This window comes from Camelus ferus, chromosome 2 (genome assembly GCF_009834535.1).
Source record: "Camelus ferus isolate YT-003-E chromosome 2, BCGSAC_Cfer_1.0, whole genome shotgun sequence".
NCBI classification, from domain to species: Eukaryota; Metazoa; Chordata; class Mammalia; order Artiodactyla; family Camelidae; genus Camelus; species Camelus ferus.
Genome location: NC_045697.1, coordinates 102,781,227 through 102,801,792, shown reverse-complemented (window position 1 = coordinate 102,801,792; position 20,566 = coordinate 102,781,227). Strand labels below are relative to the sequence as shown.

Here is a 20,566-nt window from a genome sequence, read left to right as displayed (position 1 = left end):
TTTCATAGACTGACATAAAATGAAATAGTCAGGAATAATATTTTACACAATTTAAGTTATAAGTATTCATTTTCATTTGAGATATAACCATCTAAGTTGAAGTTACGATTTACTACTTTTTCATATGAATTTTGAAATGAAATTTACAATAACAAAGTAACTTCATTAAACAGTTTGGCTTCACTGTACAAACACCATTTTCTAAAAAGATTTTAATAACTGAAAATAAACTAACACATTGTACATGAAAATCCCTCCATACTAAAGTTGTTAAGATCCATATTGGCAGATGCACAGAAATGGAAAAGTGGGTTGTTTGGGAAGCAGTGAAAAGATGTGTTTTTCATTGTTTACTATACATAAGAGAAGTAAGAGAAGGACAATTAGCTGAAGTTTTGGAAGGTCTTGAAAGAAAGTCTAAGGGTGTTATTCATTTCATCTGTACTTAAGAACCATATCTAGGCCTTCTCAGTCTAGAATATAGGTGTTCAATAAATATTTGCTGACAGAACAAATAAGCATTTATTCTGCCCAAATCAGCATTTTTAATCTTAAACTATTTAAAAATTATACGTGAGGTTAAAAAAGATTAAAACCAAAAATTAAATAAAAACATAAACTTGAAGGACTCGTAGTGGCCCTTTAGTACAAGTGCCTGCTTAATTCATCAGGTAAGAAAATGAAGGCTCAGAGAAGTGACTTTATGCAAAAAACATTAACAAGTCAGCCTTATACATTTCTACTGCAATGTTTCTCTTAAATCAACTTAAAAATGAGTTCAAGGTAAAACTGTCTTTACAGTTCATAAAGAGCTTTTACATATGCTGTGTTAATTTCAGTACATCAAAGGAAAACAGAAAGATTAAGTGCACTCTGTTACCTGAATTGTTTCAACAGATGGGGCATGTTAAAAACCAGGACCCATTTCTTGAAAGGCATAGCCTTTACATACTACATTTCTAACCGGAATTGTGAAGACCGACTGCCAGGTACTCATGTCATTATTAGTGTGATTCTAGAACTACTAATGGCATAGAGTAGGTACTGAATAAATACTTGCTAAATAAAACATTAATAATTGCTTATGATGGCATCTCTTGAGACAACCGAACAGAAAACTGGGCAATCTCACAAATTTTCCCTTAAAATATGTATTTATCTCAAATGTACAAGTAGATAAGTGACAGCTATTCCTTCCCCACATCTTATACTACACATACACTTTTTATAAATTAAAAAAGCTACCATTGCCTTTTTATGCAGAGTGTGATGCAATGTAAGTTCTTTCCCCAAAAGTTTCTTAGGTAACTCAAAAACGATCTCTTCGAAGAGACAGCTTAAAAAAAAAAAAAAAAAAAAAAAAAAAAGAGCCTCCACAACCCAGGGAGCTACAAGGCTACATAAATCCTTATTCTTATAGAAATATGGTATTTTTCAAGATATGAACTAAGTTAAGTAGTCCTTTATGTATTCTAGACTGTCAGTTGAAGGCACAGTTGGAGAGAAGAAATATAAAGTAAAAACAGGAGTAAGGAAGCAATGGAAGGAAACAGAAAGAGAAAGGAAGAAGGCATACCAGGTGGAGAGTGCACTGATTTTGTTTCAGGAACCATTTAGTGGTAGGCTAATTTTTACTTTTGCCTAACTTGCTTAAGTAGGGAAGAGACATGGAAAAGAGAGGCCAGAGAGTCCCTCTTTCCTGAAAGTAGAAGGAATAAATGAAAATACACTTACTAAGCTATTTTATTAGAATTTGTCACTTATTAAACTATAATATACTTAACTATTATTAGACTTTCAGATAGTCTTTGTTCCACAAACTTAGAATACAGATTACAGATAAACTTGAAACATGAAAATAAAATGAGCACTGAAGGATTTTGAAGAGTTTTCCTACTGGCACTGGCCTGTCAAAGATAAAGCTGAAGATGACAAACACTACAATGATGCTGCAGGAGCCAAAATACAAAAGAAACTTGTAATACAGTAGGTAAGTAGTAAAATCGATAAAGCATTTTAACCCACAACAAAAAATTCTCCAGAAACAGGTTTTAACAACTGATGTGTATATACCTTATATATATATACATATATGTGTGTGTGTGTATACATATATACACACACACACATACACACATTCTATTGGATGACTAAATTCCTTAAGACCAGACTTTTGGATAAGTAATATTAGAGCAACACCTAACTACTTAGTATCAACAATACATTTTGTAAGCACCAGAGTGAAAGAGAACACAGTATGGTGAAAATAGTTTTCAAGTTACCTTCTCTTACACTAAAAGGCATAGTGACAACACCATAAGCACTTGGTACGCCATATAAACAGCAGATGAAGTCAGAGAGATAGTCTAATACACTTAGATCATGCTCCACCACAATGATATATCTGAAAATCAATATAGATTTTTATTTTAAAATGTAACATAACATACATAATTTAGTTAAAACTGTATTTAATTATAATTCTTACAACTCTTGCATATTTTTAAAAAAATTAATGTAAATTTCAGGAAAACAGATATATTAAAAAAATTAAAGACCATTATTGAGCAAGTCATAAAACATTTTCTTTAAATAAGACTCATTATCAATGTTCATATTTGAAATTGTTTTCCTAGACTAAAAAAAGTTAACATGAAATAGTTTATGGATATATGAAATAAATGTTTTGCTAATAAAAAGTTTTAAAACGAACTTTACAAAGCAGAAATAATTATAATAAATTTGAATCAGACCTAGTTTAAACTGTTTATTATGCTATTCAACTTATGTTTGTCCTATCCCATACTGGCTGCAGTAGGGGAAACAGAAAATACAACAGAATCTTTAAACCAGGAACTTTCAATTTAGCTAGAGAGACAAGGAATAGGTAAGATGCAATACCAAAAAAGACTACTTAGAAAATATGTCCTACACAAAACTCACCACCCATGTTTTTATGATCGAATGAACACTTTCATAAAAAATGACTCACTTAATTTGCAATGATGTATTTAACTTGTCAAATGCGTCTAATTCATTCTTTTCTTTCTCTTCCTAAATTCTAATTCAGGTTGTCATTGTATTTCTTTCAATATTGCAATAGGCTTTTGACAAATCTCATTTTCTTCAGGTCCCCAGATGTGGCTCTCAGTTCCAAATGAAATGAATAACATCCTTAGACTTTCAAGAACTTCTTGACCAAAAACTTTAGCTACTACAGATCTTCCTCGACTCATGATGAGGTTGCATCTTGGTAAACCCATCCTAATTTGAAATATCACATGCCATAAATGGATTTAGTATGTCTAACCTACCAAACATCATAGCTTGGTCCAGTCTACCTCAAACATGCTCAGAGCACTTTTATTAGCCTACAGTTGGGCAAAATCAACTAACATAAAGCCTATTTGACAATAAAGTGTTGATCATCTCATGTAATGTATTGAGTATTATCAAAGTGAAGAACAGAATGGTTACGTGTACCCTCATGATCACATGGCTGACTCAGAGCTGTGGCTTCCTGCTGCTGCCCAGCATTACTAAATATCATATTGCATATTGCTAGATCAGGAAGATGGCAAAATTCAAAATTAGAAGTATAGTTTCTACCAAATGTGTATTGCTTCCAACACTGCAAAGTCAAAAAAATCGTTAAGTTGGGGGGGACATCGATACATCTTTAACTTGATTTATATATAGGGTACACTGAAAAATGGATCTTTCACTGTTTCTTGAATAATCTACTTTTCTATCTCTGCGTGTCTAAGGGCTGGTCTATCATCCAAATGGTCTCCTGCCTAAAATCCTCACCTATTGAAATCCTACGAAACACTTTAAGGGCCATCTCAACTTGTACTCCCTTCTTCATATGCAAATAAACTTTCTTCTTCCCCCATTCTTGAACCCTCTGAACTTGGACGTCTATTATTTTTGAGTACAAACTGCCCATTAAATGTCTTGAAGACAGACTAATAAATTTTAGTACCTCTATGATCTTTAGTCTTGTACTATGTGGCAAACAATTTATTATTAATAAAGTTGTTGAATGACAAAATGAAGAATTTGGACTATAGTTAATTGGCAATGGGGGAAATGACAGGTTCTTAAAAGCACTTTCCAGCAGAACTTTCTATGATTATGGAAATGTGCTATCTTGATATTGTCGCATAAGGTAACAAGAAGCTACTTGGAATGTGGAACACTTAAAATGTGACTACTTTGATTGAAGAAACGAATTTTTAATTTCAATTAAAATTAAAATAGCAACATATGGCTAGAGGCTTCAGCACAGTTCTAGGAAAGGAGAATGACAAGAAAAAAAAAATCATTTCAGAAAGATTAATCCGACAAGAAGAAACAGACTTTTTATTTAAGGAAGCTATCACATTAATCCAGGTCTTAGGTGGTAAAGGAAAAAATGAAAAAAAAAAAAAAGGTAAAAGGGAGTTTAATACAAAAAGAAAATATTAAGAGGAAATGTTTTCTACTACGTGGTGTTAAACATCAATAAAAATGGCAAGTCACTCAAGTGAGCCAATATTCATCCCACCTTGTGTCTTTGTTGATAATATTCCATCATTTGGAATAATTCTCTGCTTTTTTTTACCATTAAAATCTTCAAGGCCCAGTGTAAGGCACCATAGCATTATCTAGAGGATTTTAATGTGCTTTCAAAAGAAGAAAAAAGTAAGTCAAACCCCCACCTATCCCTACCTTCAAATGGAGCTTATGTCCAAGCCCAAAGTGTAAAAAGATTTAGGTGAGGTGAGCCACTCTATTTTCTGAAGGTAGGAAGAAACAGTAATCTCCAGCATAATGAGAAATCTATGTTGTGAAATTTGACACCTAATTTTGGGTTATCTATTGGTTTTTAATCTTACTGAAGATGTTCTTGGAGGTCAAATTCTAGAAAACTTCTTGCATTATTGGTCCTCTCTCTGACCCATCCTCTATTTTTTGTTGTTTATCCAAGCATATGGTCTTCAACATCTTTTTACAGCATTAAAGACTGAATGTGTGCCTTGACCTATCGCAGAATTTCAGCATGCAGATATACTTCCTTTAACTTTTTATCATAAGTCTATCTCTACAGAGATTATTCTGACCCTATACCTATAAAAATAAGACCCAGAATATCTGAGAAAATGTCTAACTCAATCATTTCCTTCACTTTGTTACTCTAACTTGTTTTGGCATGTTATCCCTTTTACAATTATGGTTGCTGCCAACTCATAATATAGGATTGTAATGATCTAGTTGAATACTTACATATTTAGATACATGTCACTTCACTGTAAATCCTTTCAATTCTCATTTTTATTACGGTTAGAACATTATTTGGTATTAAAAAATTATGTGTGAAAGTAGATAATACCTATGACCATCATTTCAGTAAAATAAAGGAATATAAAAATGTTTTTATAAAAAGAGGCCAGAGCTGAAAAATACTGAACTGACTGCTTGCGTATTCTCTTATTTACAAGATAGTGAAGCCCCTGAATACCAGGACCACATTTTTACTCTTACATTCCCTACCTAGTCTATCATAACGCCCTGGCCTATGTATGAAGTGAAAATTATGGCTACTTATTTGACCTAAGATTGTTTCTTTATCACTGATACTCTGTTTCACTTCAAACTATGTACGTGGATCATTTGCTCCTTGAATCTAAGGAGTCGAGTTTTTCAGTTCTGAAAAATTCTCAGCTATCATCTTTTCACAGTTTTATTTTTCAAATGCTTAAGACATATGTAAATAGTCTTTTCATTCTTTCTCCATCTCACTCCACTCTCCATGTCTCTGAATCTCCCTTCTGTATCTCAGTCTCATTCTCTTTCTGCTGTATCCTGGTAACTTGCTCAGATCAACTCTTCCAGTTTCTCATGCTCTTTTCTGTTGTCCCTAACCTGTCTGTCTATCCAGTGAGTTCTCAATGGCATGACTATACTTTTAGTTTACAAATCTGTTTGTTTTTCCAAACATTAACCTACTGCTTTTTTGTAGTATCACAATCTTAAAGAGCTTTAAATATTTTATGTTTTTAATTATTTTAATATAGTCTCTTTGAGAATGTCACCTGACGTTCTTGAAGGTCTAATCCTGCTGTCTATTGTGTCTACTGACTCATTTGTAGAGTTGCCTCCTGTCATTTATAACCCTGGGTTTAAAGTTCATGAGTAAAATGTAAAAATCCCGTGTGACCAGGGTTGAGGGCATATCCCTCTGAAGTGGTTTTCTGTTTGCTTTGGCCAGGTACCACAGAACTAAAGATTCAGTGTCCTCTTTATGTTACTTTAGTATGGAGGATTCTTGATTACATAATTTCATGTAACTACATGAATTTACATAAATTTCAATTCTACATCCATGTGACCTGCTGGTCCATAAACAAATCTAAAGGGGAGCCATCCCTCTATTCCAAAAGAGCTCAGTGAGTGACAGCTATGCACTTCCTTGACATCATGTGTTTGCTCTTTTGCTGAGAAAGCAGTCCTTTGAGAGTCCTGGTATTTCGTGTGATAATCCAATACAAGGCCTTGCTTCTTGTCAAGTGGTTGTTAAAGCACAACACCTATCAGAGACTAGCAACATTCTCTAGGAAAGCCATCCTTGTCTTTCCCCTTTAATTTATAGTTCTTTCTTTGGTTTTTGATCCCTAGGGATTTCTATTGCTCTCCTGTAAGATCAGCTATGTATTAAATCAGTCAGTAAGAGAGGAACAGAAAATGCCATACAGAAAAAAAACCTGGGCTGTGGTCACAGCTTTGCCATATGGTAAATATGAAACCTACAACAAATAACTAGCTTTTCTGACCTTAGACTTCTTCATCTGCAAAATGGAATCCAATCTAAAGATTCTAACTTACTAGATTACTGAGGCTCAAATGAGATGATAGATTTAAAAGCTCTGCAAATTACAAAAGCACTCTATAAATACAGTATGTTGTGATTATTTGTCAGAACTCTCTTGTGCTTGGTAAGATCTGGAACAACTGGAACTACTCTGGTGATCCTTATAATATTCTAAATTTTCTATGTGTTTGAATGACATGTCCATTTAACAATCTGGTAAAAGCTAAGGATCTGCTGCTTTCCGGAAATCCACACATAAATGCCAAAATTTGCACATCATTTCAGAATATTCTTAGGTTCCCTCAAAACGGGCATATAAGTAAGTGAATCTTGCATCAAGAATCTTTGTTCCAGATAGAGCAAAGTGATAGCTTCAAACAACCAAGACAGAAAGCATGCACATCTAAATGACATTGATGGTCCTAGTGTTCGACCTTTAGAAATCTGTAAAACTCCCCAAATAAAACAACAAAGGCATATATTAAGTCTGTACTTACCTATCTGGATTTATTAAAGATCGTATTGTAATAGCAGCCTTTAAACGCTGCTTGACATCTAGGTAACTAGAAGGTTCATCAAACATGAAACTATGGAAAAAAAAAAAACATAGTAACTTACAAGACAAATATGACACAATTCTCCCTTGCATGTTATTTTAAAGCACTGAAATGTAGTTTGATTTCACAGCAACAACAAAACCCCCTTACAGTAAGCCCACTCCAAAATGGCAAAAATTCCTATCTTCCGTTCAGAAGTAGAAGGAAGAAAAGAAATTATGAAAAGCAGGACTATATATCAAGTCTGGGGACAGACTCCCAGACTGGGTTAACTTACAAACTGCTACCTCCTCATGAAAAATACTCTGATACATTCTGAAGTAATCCAAAGTGCTCTTCTCTTAATTGGATAAAGTCAGTTGCATTAAACCAGAGTTTCTGCAAAGGAGGGCACTGAACAGAATTACTGAATACTTTGCGGAGAAGGGCTAGCCTGCCTTGGATGCCAGAGTAGAAATGTGGGAAAAGACGGGAGCAATAAATTCCTGTGAGAAAAGACACAGTAGAAGGTAGGAAGGAAACTCGCCTTTTCTACTTCCTTCTTCTCTCTCACGTGGCATGCCACCCTGATTCAGGATAACCTAAAAGACCTCATGTTCCACTTGAGCTATTTAAAAACCTTGATGGCCTGCTGGGAGAGCTTTCATCTTAAAAAAATATCCTTCTTAAGTATAAGGAGAGTTTAATAAACAACTGACTTTACATTAAAAAGCTCTGGAATCCCTAAGTTGTCAAGTAATTATCTAAATAAATGAGATCCCTCCTGGGGGAAGAGCAGGAAAATGGGCATGGATGCGTAACTGCTTAACCACCTTACCTCAAGGCTAGATACCTTAGACACTCTTCCTATTCATTTCTCTCAAAACCGCTGCTTTATTAGCAGCATTATAAATAAAAACTCTAAAATAAGGATAAGACATACAAAAAGTATAAAGTAACCTACATATCAGCTTTCTGTATGCAAACAACAGCACAAGCAAATCTCTGCAACTCTCCTCCTGAAAGATCTTCAACATTGCGCTCTTTTAGATGGGTTAAATCTACAAACGACAGAGAAGCACTGTATTCAATGTTACTTTTATTTTACCTCTTTAGGGCAAAACATATACTGCACGTCATTCTGTGTTTGACTATTTCAGTTAAAAATTGTGTAACATAAAAAGTAAATATGACAAATACTAGAGATTTTTCATTTACTTCAGTAATCCATATAAAATATCAATGTTTATAAGTTAAGTCCAGGACCTATTAAAACACATATCCAAAATTAACACTCACCAAGCTGCTGACATACAATTGCTTGTGTCTTTGTCTCATCTTTTCGGTCCAAAATAGACCCCACTGTTCCCTACCATAACATATTAGAAATAGTTACTATTATTTTCCTTCAATATTAAAATGAGTTACAAAGTAAAACAAGTTTACTTTGATACATTTTTTATACTTCTACCAGTATTTGTAATACATAAATTTTTCCTAAAAAGCAACTGACCTTTGCAGCCTTGGGAATCTGGTCTACATACTGAGGTTTGATAATGGCTTTCAGGTCATCTTCTAGAATCTTTGTAAAGTAATTTTGCAATTCAGATCCACGGAAGTAAGTCAAAATTTCTTGCCAATCAGGCGGATCCTAGAAATATATGTATAATTATCTGAGTTTAATAATACAATTGCAAAGAGAATGAATGTTACACAAAATGGAATATATAACCAAATAGAATACTTCTGATTTCTTAACTTAATATCAGAGGTGGATTTAATTTCAAGTCAAGGAACACCAACCTATAATAGTTTATGAAAGTTCAAAATTATCAATTAAGTAGCATTCACAGATTTTAACTAAAAAGGAAGGAATTTCATTTATATCTAGTTTCTCAGCATTAATTCCATGAATAATCTTTAAAATAAGAACACTGAAAAAATAAAACCAAACATACGCTCTCCCATAGCCTCACAAAATTGACCTAAGATATTAATTTTTAAAAGGTCGTAATACATACATCATACTTTCCAAGGTTTGGCTTTTGCTTTCCTGCTAAAATTTTTAAAGCAGTTGACTTTCCAATACCATTAGTTCCAACTAATCCCAAAACTTCACCTGGACGAGGGATAGGCAACCTGTCATAAGTGTATAAAAATAATAAAACAACTCAGACTTAAGAAGAAAAAGCTACACAATACCAGAACGATGTGTTTTAACGCATTTGCATTCCACACCCATCCATTAGTAAGCCAAGAGATACAACAGATGTTATCGGCTATCAGGGGGGAAAAAAAAACCAACAGCCAAGATTAACTTAAACTGTTAATTGTTAGAAGTGCATCCATGGCCAATATTACCCCAAAATTTACTTGTTCAATTTTCATTCAAAGTCTATCCTAAAGTAACAATTTTTCTTTACATATAAAGCTCAGTTTTAATGTATAACAAAATGCTTTGGTACAAAATTAAATAGCAGGTGCAACCTCACATTGTCTTTATTTATTTTTTTGCCTGCCATTTACTTACAAGGAGAGAAGTGCCACATCAACCAGAAATACTCCACTTCATTCTCCCTGCTGCAGTAGGCCCCTTAAAGCTGGCAGGTTGAGAAATATCTTTTTATTAGTTGAATCTAGACTCCCAGATTCAAAATATTAGTGTTTGGCAGATTAAATATTTCAAAGAACTCTTGTGATTTAACATTATGTGTTCACGCTCAGAGTAATATTCTCTGTAGATCATGAGATTAATAGTTAAATAAAATTAAAGACAAATTCCCTTAAAAGTTATTTGGGGGACAAGGATATTATTAACAGTGATTCTCACCCCCCAGTTGTATATTAGAATCACCTGGGAGCCTTTTCCACTAACCAAGGTCCAAACTGTATAACCAGAGATACGATGTAATTCAATCGTGCTGAAACCTGGGCATTAGTAGTTTTAAAAAGATCCCCAGGTAATTTTAATGTTAGCTAGAATGAACCACTGACATACACAATATGATTCTGCATAATGTTATAATATTGTAATTTTCTTTAGTGGATTTCAAAGTTAATAAATACCACTTTTTCCCATTTCTCTGAAAATTACAAATGTAATTTACTCTTAACTGAAGTAAAGAATGCTGACTTGGAAATATACCTGTGAAGCTTGAAGGCATTGGCACAATATCGATGTGTTGTTTCTTTCTCCAAGTTGCTTGGTAAATTGACAATTGATAAGGCGCCAAAGGGGCATTTCTGTTATTTAAAGTAAAGAATTAATTTTGTGTTAATTTTTAGAAATATACACATGACTAAAATGAACAGATTAAGAAATTTTTATAAGTAATCTTCCAAACGTGGGAGTTTCACAAAGATGTATTGTTTCATTTTCCTTTCCTTTTCATTTCATCTCCTTTACTTAAAAAAATAAAAGTTGAGTTCCTTGAAGGCAAGAATCATATCTAATAATTTTGTATTCTCTTTAGTGACTAAAATAATTGTAGACATTTAATGTTTAATACTTACTGAAAAACCTTACAGAACTGGAGGGTGAGGGTGTGTGTGTGTGTGTGTGTGTGTGTGTGTGTGTGTGTGTGTGTGTGTACGTGTGTGTCTTATAAGAGAAGATTAAGAACAAGATAAAATATGGTTGTTGAGCACACGATTCCATAATTAGTCAACGAGATGCCTTTCCTCTATTTCCTTCTTGCTGTTATTTGTATGCTTCCTTTTCTACCTTGTGAAGTCCTCTGAGGTCATGGATTGTGCCTTTTTTGGTCTATTTATGTCCCAACAACAGCTGGCATTAACACTTGCATACATTAAGGACTAATGTCTTTCCGTTGTGATTTTTAACCATCCCACATGAAAAAGATGCATTATATTCCAACTGAGTAAATTCACATTAAAAAAAAAAAAACTTTTTCATGGAAAAACTTATTCAAATAATAGCTGACTAACAATCAGATAAATGTCCAAGGAACAAAAATGGCAAGTGGAAGGTCATTTAAGAGTGGTAATGTGGCTAGAAAAATTTCTCAGAAGTACAGGTAACTACACAGGTACAACCAAAGAGGACAACATCAGATTACAGATCTGTTTGCCAGAACTGTTCAGTGAGCTCAGGGGGCCAATTCAAAAGTCTCTGTATATCAAGATTTCAGTGAATTCCCATTTTCTGAGTTACAAGAAGATAGAGAATTAAAAAACAAAAACAAAACTCTTGTTTTCTAACAAAATAATCACCACCCTCTGCTAGAAACTATTAATTCTTTACTCATGGTATTTTTCTGCCAAGGGAGTTTACCTCCATTTACAGAATTCTCTATTACTCCATCAATGTACATAAAATGCATATAGGCTGCAAGTTATTTAAACTTCTCTAAATCTACAAAGAAAAAAATATCCACATTGTTCATCTTTGGAATCTCCTTTTTCTATAGCAGTAAAGAAAAAAATAAAGTAGAAGATAATACACAAAATAAGATTTCCTGCACCCAAAACATTGGCAGGCTTATAACAGAAGATAAGCAAATATTTGCTCAGAGAAATGTTTCTTGCTTATATTTTCAAAACAAGAGAAATGCTTTCAAGTACCAAGCTTCTGGATACTTAACTGAGGACTCAGAAACCAATGTAAAATACCCATGAGCCTTATAAGGAAAAAAATAACAGGTGGTATCCATATTCTGATAAAGGTCCTTTCTAAAATATTACCTGCAAATAACAGTAACTAACTTAAGAACTTTGTACACTGGCTCCCAAATATCTTTTATGAATTAAAGTTGGAAATTCATCATTCTTGAGTTAAAAGCCTTAATATGCTTTTCAATACAACAAAAACCGATTAAGGTATTTTGAAAAATTACACTACTAGGATAAATTCAACAATAGAAGAATGTATAATATAGCAAAAAGCAGCACTTAAGGATGAGGTTAAATTAAATTTTTTTTGTGTCTATTTTTATTTAAAAGTGTGAACTGAAAATTAAATACAGACTTGAAAAAAAGTATATGTAATATGACTCGTATTTTTTATATTTATATTTCCGAAAAGTTCTGGTAAAGATTTGGAGAATGCCCTTCACATAAAAGGGTGAAAAAAGAGAAAAACGGCTTTACAAAGTTGCAAACTACAAGGATAACTTTTAAATAAAGTGGTTTAACTAACTGAAAAAAACAACACTATTAGATTATCGATATAAGAATAACATTTTCCTAAATTTATATCCTTTATTCAATGCTTTATATCTTGCTTCTTTACAAATAGTTATAATATACTCAGAATTTTTAGATTCAGAATTTTTAGATTTCATTTTAAGGTTACAGATTTGATCCAGTAAATAAAATATCACCTACCTTAATACAAATACCACAACCAATACAAAGAGTTTCAGAAATCCATGCTATTTTGCTCTGACAGGTCACCTCTATGCATAATTTGCCTGGTAAAGGAAAAGACAGAACTAAGTCATTTTTCCTCACATTCTAATTTCCTGAACATTGCCATTTCAGCAATTCTGGTTCCAAATTTCCATACAAAAGCAATTTTTCAAAAACAAAGGATACACAAAGAAATACATTTGAGATAATGTCTTAAATTAGTGCTTTGTGGGGATAGATTTCTGAACTTATTACCTATATGAATACTCCTGTCAGGCAAGAGGAAGATGACTCTAACATGCTTATTTTGTTTGATTTACTATGATAAACTATGCCTTGAAAAATGGTAACATATACCAGAGAAGGGAATGAAATATGTTAGCCAGATCAGGGAACTCCCAAAAGGTATGTAGAATCTAATACATAGACAAAATTAAACATAGCATTAAAGATGTTATTAATGGAATTTCTGAATAGCATGGTAGACTGTAACAAATGGCATCTGAAGTTTCTTTTAAGATTCAGTAAGCTTATACCTCACTAGTACATTTAAAGTAACTATTATTTTAGCATAGCCCTTAAAGACTACCAACAATTCATCAATTCTGAATTGTTGTAAGTTTATTTAATCTTTAAACTATAGCAAAACCTCATGAATAGTCTTATTAAGCTTTTAAAAAATGAGAATACTATCAAATAACAAACATCTTAGCAGTCCTTTCTCCATGACTTTAAGTAACTAGAGAATGTTGTAGAATAGTAAGAATCTTAGTAATTTGAACTCTGGTTTGATTCCGTATTCAATGAACTTAAACAAGATTATTTAATCACAAAATAATAAAAGAAATTTAGAACAACATCTGGTCTTACCTTTACCATCTAAAAAACTAACAGGGAAAAAAGTGTATGCTAAAACCTAGAGAACTATGAAGCCTTTGAAAACCTTTTCTTATCTTTAAGTGATCCACAGAATAGACAGCTTACCCATTCGAACCACAGGGCAACTCTTTTTGCACTCCTGCCGACATTTCTTAGGTTTACATTTGTCATGGTTCACAATAGCAATTCTCGTTAATTTATCCGCCATAACTCTAAGGAAGTAAGAATATCCAGCTCCCCTATTAAAATAAAATTGACAAAAAATTATGGCATAGTCAGTGCAATTAGTTGAGAGAAATAAGTCAGAGGCATAAAAGTTAGACGGGAGGACATAAATGTTCACTATATTCAGATATTATTACCTGGAACAAGTGAGAAAAGAAAAGCTAGTAAATGCAATAAAATAATTTAGTAAGGTTGGGAAAACAAAACTTTACATATATACCATCAATCAGGAGATTCATTTAAAGAAGGAAAAAACACCACTTTCAGGAGTCACAAAAAAGACCTAGGAATCAACTTAAGATATATACATGTGAGGAAACTTTCAAAATACCACTGAAAGACATAAAAGACTTGAACATGTAGAATGACAATGACACGCTGTCTGAGTTTTTACAGTAGAGAACTGTCGATTATCAGAGATTTCAACCTTCCCTACATTTTTAAGTTTAATCCAATCTCAAGGGAAAAAACTCAACAAGACAAATCAAACCTAAAGCTCTTATGCAGAAAGAAAAGCAGTACTAGCTAGGAAAACAGAAAGAGAGCAAGTGGGATGGGAGAACTTATACCTGACATATGGAAAAAAATGATTATAAGGTATCAGAAATTAATGCTGGTACCCGAGTAAGAATACAGATCAATAAACAGAACAGAAAGACATGATATGAAAACATACATATGATAAAGATGTTTACTTCCTCCTTCAAGCTAAGTATCACTTCATGTCTTAACCATCTGAGCTAATGACACTACTGATGGAAATGGCAAACCATTATTAAGGTTTTAACCATCATGTTGGTCAACTGGAAAAAGTAAAAACTTCTTTCCCTGCGAATTTATAATACTGCCAAGATGAATTTTACACTAACAGCATTGAAATGAGAATGAGACCAAGTAACTAAATGCATAGACTGCCCGCTTTTATAGCTTTCATAAGTCTTCATATTTCACAGTGTCATCAATTATGTAGCTGAGGTCAATATTAACTTAAAAATCTCTTATGATATTGGGCTTAGGGACAGACATTAATATTCTTAGAAGGTGATTAAAGTAATTCCAAAAAGTGCCTTAATACTTCAGTTTATCCTAACATGTAATGAAAGAACCTGAAGCTAAAAGACTACTGATTGACAAAGACATTCCATTGGCTTTTTCTATTGACTGTGATCCTCTACCCAGACGTTTTTGACAGATTGCTTTCTCTTGTAGACCTCACTAGTACCCCTCAATATCACTAAGCTTGGAAGGGGGTAAAAGATCTTGCTGCTCAGTGCTGCTTCCAGACTATTTCTCTCCCTCCTCACTAGAAACAGTCAGCCTAAAAATATAGAACTGCTTCGTTTTACTCTCCTTAGCTCTTTCCACTATATGACATAATATAGATTTCATATATATATATACATCTATGGTACATAAACACACTTATTGTGTAGTATACGTATTTAGATATCCTCTCTCCATGCAGAGACTATATTTTCCCCTCTCCAAACAGAATGTACTCCAACATGAGGGCAGGAATTTTTGTCTGTTCATCCTAGTGGCTGGACCAGTGACTACCACATAGTAGGAGCTCAAATATTTCTGTTAAATAAAATAAGAAAATGTATTTAGATATGGTAAATAATTTTCCTATAGGTTATAACAACTTCAGAAATACTGCAAGTTACCAATACATTATAGTGACAGTTACCCACTAAAGTATATACCAGAAAAAAAAAATCATCCAAAAGGAGACTAAATTTTATGTAATAAACAGAGTTATGCTAACTGATAGGTTCACTTTACCCCTTTAAAATCTTCAGCAACTGGTTCAGGCCGTCTAAAGATTAGAAGAAGAAACTAAATTAACCTTTGAATTCCTAAAAAAGCTATCATTCTGGAAGTGACAACTCCCTAGAAACCGAAGATTCTTTAGTTAGCTATTAAAATAAAACTGGACATCATACATATTCATTGTGGCTCAACACGAACTAAGCATAATGAATTCCCCTGTAGGGGCTAAATCTTCACTGATTTATCATTACATTAAAGTTTATTTCTGTCAAACTACTACAATGCTTCATCTAATATTTCAAACCATTCAAAAAACCAAATGACTGTAAGAGACGATACCAGAGATGGTTAATAAGTTGATTTACATGAAAAAGTAGATTATAATGCATTTAAGAAAAATGAATACAGATCCTTTACAGACTGTTAATTAACTGTGTAAACACTATTAATTAAATTTCTATGTTAGTTTCAAGAACTGGGAAGAGGGAATCCCCACTTTCTCTTTCAATGAGAAAGAAACAGCACAGGAAAGCTTGGAAGGGAAGACTATAGGAACAAACCCCTTAAAACAAAGAGGGATTTGAAAATATGCCAAATCTGAAAACAAATTCAGAAAATGACCTTCACTGTCATCCTTCCAGCTGGGAGGGAAAAAGGAAGTGAGACATACATGGAAAGCCTTTGCAGTCTAAGACCAAAATTATAATAACACCCTGTGAAAGCATTTAAAAGACTGCTGTAAATGAATGATGCTTGATACGTAAATATTCTAACTTATGCTATTGCAAATTATTAATCTTATGAAACTCAAGTTGGGAGTGGTGCACAGCTACGGTTTCAGAGTATTAAATGGAGGACAATTAGAAGGGATACTAAATTAACATTGCCTTCTCCTTCTCCCACACCAGCAATTATATTAAGTGTTCTTCCAAAAAAAATTTTTATACGAAAGAACAAGGCTTTTAACTAAAACTTAAACAAACAAAAATACTTTTTGGCTGAGATACAGATAAGAGCCCTTGGTTAATACTGACAAAGCATTATTGTCAAGTAACTGATACAGAATGAATATTCTCAGTATGAAGGACAAAGATTGAGGACTGCAACACACATACCATTATCATAACTGCTAATTAACAGTTCTATGGAAAAGAGGGCAAAACAACACACACACACTGTTTTGACAGCCATTTCTCACTTTTGCCAGTTTTACCGCAAGAAAATGAGAAAACAGTTTATGTAGTTTATGGGATGTGGGAATTGGCGTGAGCCATCATGCCTATAATGTATGAACCACTGAAGTAAAAATAAAGGTATTTTCAGTAATGACACCACCCCTGATCTCAAGGAGTTTTAAGATACAGTAAAGAGAAAAACGGAGAAGTCATCAAGACGAAAAGTGCGGATCTTGTAAAAGCGCACCCCAAATGCTGAAGGCGTTAACCTGGGAGATTACTGAACTAACCCTGGTTACAGCAGAGTGCACGTTACTCTGAGAAAAGCAGTGACGTTTGGCCGTCATTTCTAAAGAGACTGGGAGTGGAAAAGGAGTACGCGACTCCATGGCGGCAAGATGCCATGACTCATAGCACAGTCGCCAAACGGTACAAGAAAAGGCCAAGACTTCCCATAGTCAAATTCGTACCCGTGACATTATACCCATTACACTGTGTCGGGAAAGAGTTGGGGGTAGGAGGGGATGCTGTAAGTTCTAAAGGGAAGATTCAGCTCTAGGGTAGGAGCGGTGTAAGAGGGGTGGCGGTGGAGGTGGTAACACTGAGGGGATAGCATCCAGGTCCACTTTCGTGTTCCCTGGCGGGGATGGCGACCAACAGCGGCCAGGAGCCAGGCGGGCTGGAAGGGAAGCGCGAGGCGGTTCCAGACGTCGGTGGCGCCCGCGCTCCGCAGGTTCCAGCTGTCTCTCCCAAGCCGGCTGCCACGCGCCGCCGCCGTCTCCACAGCCGCCACCTGAGGCCTAACCTAAAGGCTCTCGGAGAACGTCCCTAAAGTGGCGGACTGCAGCTAACGGCCAAACCTTGCCGGGGTATCCACTTACCTGGAAAGACAGATTTCCCTCGCGGAGGGGCATGCAGAGGCCAAACCAGCTCTTGCTTTCACTTCTCAGGCAAACGGCGTGTTCCTACGGCCACCGGCCAAAATGGCGGTGCCCAGCCGCCGCCGCCTCGCGCATGCCACAAGCACGTAGTGCGCACGCGCGACAGGGAGCGCAAGGCGGAGCCCTGGAGGGTGGTAGGGCGAGACAGCGCGAACTGACGTCATTGGGCTGCGACCTCAAGTTACGTCGTTGGGGGAGAAAGGCTATGCTGAGAAGCTGAGTGGGAGTGGCGCGGAGCTGTGGCGGATCCTGAAAACCTGAGTGGTGGCAAGCCGGGTCTGCAAGCTGTAAGTGCGTGGGCTTTCCCCGACGGGGAGGATGGTTCTGGCTTAAGCAGATACCTTCTCCTCCCCAATGTCCGTCTCCTTTTCCCCTCCTGATTTCCTCAAGGCGGGTGGGTCTGGAATGGATCTTTAGCCGTTGTCCATCATTCCAGCACTTCTGGCAGAGGTGTCAAGCAGAACCAGCACAGTCTGGTCCAGACGCTGCTCGCGGTGGCGTTCTCTCCTTGGCCTCAGGTCCTTCTGAACTGTGTGGAAGAATAGGAACCTAATCTTCTCCGAGCTCCGTGCATTATCCACTTGGTGGCGTCCAGTACCAAGTTCGGCAGTTGAATTCTGCTCCAGTGTAGAAATGGGCCTTTTTTTTTTGACATTTGACGAGGCCACAGATTTAATTGTCTCATCCTAGCCCTCACTTAACTTGCAGGTGGTAAATACTATAGTTTTTAATTGAACCTATTCATTCATCAACTTATTCAATAAATTGCTAATGGAGCGTTTAAACCTCAGACCTTTTCAAAGTTAATAGTCCAGTAGCTACTATTATTTGAAGAGTATCAATTGCTTGTGTGGAGATTAGGGAATAACTGAGATTTGACAGGAGGTGTCAAGGACACGGTTTACAGACCTTTAGGGCCAAGTTTATAATAGGATATACTCATAATGATATTCAGTAGCTGTAACCTCGCACTACCAAAGCAGTTTTACATGTTGCTCACTATCCAAGAGGTCTTTTTTTTTCATGTTTGAAAACGCTTACCAAGATTAACCAACAAAAGATGTAAAAGATGAAGTAAACTTGTCCAGAATAGGCCAGTTACTGACTTCTAGACCTTGAAGTCTTTTTTCTGGCTTTATGTTCTATGGCAAGAGCACATATAAATGGAACTTTTGATAACTAGTGGGATGTGATTTTTCTTTGTATCACTTAATGGATTATTCAAAATGTAGACCAATATTTACATATTCCTGGAATAAGAGTATTTCATTCTAACTTTTCTAGGGAAAAAACTCCATTTGAAGTAGAAATTTTTACTCATACAGGTATAGAACTGCATAACGTTATGAAATTATAGATCAAGTCAACCCATTTGACAGGAAAGGAAATAAAGCCCAGACCTGCCCAAAGTCTAGGCTAGTTAAAGAGGCTGAAGCTGACACTCTGATGCTGTGTCCTTTTGACTACTCTCCTCTGCTGCTTTGCACATCTTGTAAGTCATGATATAATATATTTTAGGAATAAAAACTGAATTCCCCAGAGTTTTTAATCACAGTGATTAAGTTCTATCAACTGCTTTTGAGAAATGGATAATTAATATCCAGGGAATATTAGCAATCCATTTGGTTACTAAATTTTTATTTTTACCTATTGTAGGAATATGCTTAGGCCCTGGTGTAATGTGGATATTCCTTTTTTCTACATAGAATATTAAAAAAAAAATGACCACACCAAACAAGACACCTCCTGGTGCTGACCCTAAGCAGTTGGAAAGGACTGGAACAGTACGGGAAATTGGGTCGCAAGCTGTTTGGTCACTCTCATCTTGCAAACCAGGTAAAACAAAACAAAACAAAACAGCTGTTTGTAATAACTACTGAAAATTTCCTTGTACACTGGGCTGACTTTACTATTCTTTTTGTTTAGATGCTTTATTTTAATTCCAAAATAAATCTAATTGGATTTTAAACAAATAGTTATATAATCTCTGTACAGTTGCTTTGCTAGTACCCACTTCAGTATAACTGCACATGTCATAAGGTCTCTTTATTCTCCCCTCTCTCTGCTATAACTCGGTTATTTGGTTAGCTTTTCTAGCCAGTTTTTCTAAGTTACCATTTGGAGATACCCTTGTGGACCATGACAGAGGTTTGGCTGCTGTTGGTTCTTTTAAGGGCAGCATTCCTGCAGAAATATCAGTAAGGTGATTTCCCTTAGCTTCCAGAGAGTCAAGTTTAGATTTCTCCAAAATCTTAATTATAGGCAAAGCAGAGGTAAATGTGTTGCATCCAATAATTTATGAATGTAGGGGCCATTTTAAATTTTATTTCTGCTGGAAGTAAAGAAATCATGTTGCTTTCACAGCATTTCAAAATCATGAGCTACTCTGAAAGCATGTCTGCTTTTAGTACAAATGTTGGCAGTTTTGTCCTTGGTTAAAGTGCAGGACTGTGTAAGAGCGAAGAATTCAGCCTTTTGAGTTGAAGTAGCCATAGGTAAAGTTTGCTGCCTCAGTAGCCTCGGAAGGAGTTGTAATAGCTTACCCAGCACAATATTTGCCATTGTCACCTTTTAAATAAGAACCATCAGTGAACCATGAGAAGTCAGAATTAAACAGGAATTTCCTGTAGATCATCACAAGGAGTCAGGAGGTGGTCCTTCAGCATTAAAGCAGTTGTGAAGGACTTCATCAGTGACTGGGTGGGGAAGAGTAGCCTGATTTAGGCTGTTACAATGTAAAAGAGTTAGATGAGGAACAGCTAACAAAGGATTTCTTAGGAGGTGAGGCAGCTGACTGAGAAGTGTTGAGTATGA

At 35.2% G+C, this 20,566-nt stretch overlaps 2 protein-coding genes across 4 annotated transcripts in view; one reads left to right on the top strand and one right to left on the bottom strand.

Annotated features, from left to right (window-relative positions):
• The window catches only part of ABCE1 (ATP binding cassette subfamily E member 1), a 28,415-nt gene extending 10,579 nt beyond the window's left edge, over positions 1-17,836 (bottom strand). The window contains exons 1-10 of the mRNA XM_006187217.3: positions 17,693-17,836; positions 13,744-13,877; positions 12,736-12,821; positions 10,535-10,632; positions 9,411-9,528; positions 8,903-9,040; positions 8,689-8,758; positions 8,354-8,450; positions 7,351-7,440; positions 2,283-2,404 (exon numbers count right to left, since the gene is read on the bottom strand). Coding sequence (XP_006187279.1) covers positions 2,283-2,404; positions 7,351-7,440; positions 8,354-8,450; positions 8,689-8,758; positions 8,903-9,040; positions 9,411-9,528; positions 10,535-10,632; positions 12,736-12,821; positions 13,744-13,846 — 922 coding nt within the window. The 5' untranslated portion in view covers positions 13,847-13,877; positions 17,693-17,836. The remainder of the gene's footprint in view (positions 1-2,282; positions 2,405-7,350; positions 7,441-8,353; positions 8,451-8,688; positions 8,759-8,902; positions 9,041-9,410; positions 9,529-10,534; positions 10,633-12,735; positions 12,822-13,743; positions 13,878-17,692) is intronic.
• A 65-nt stretch (positions 17,837-17,901) lies between these two features.
• ANAPC10 (anaphase promoting complex subunit 10) overlaps positions 17,902-20,566 on the top strand; it is a 55,033-nt gene continuing 52,368 nt past the window's right edge. For 2 of the 3 annotated variants that reach the window (XM_006187215.3, XM_032464282.1), the window contains exons 1-2: positions 17,903-18,039; positions 19,459-19,588. In XM_006187215.3, the coding sequence (XP_006187277.1) occupies positions 19,474-19,588 (115 nt within the window). In that variant the 5' untranslated portion in view covers positions 17,903-18,039; positions 19,459-19,473. Of the gene's footprint in view, positions 18,040-19,458; positions 19,589-20,566 lie in introns of all 3 variants that reach the window. The other variant, XM_032464277.1, reaches the window with a different exon arrangement.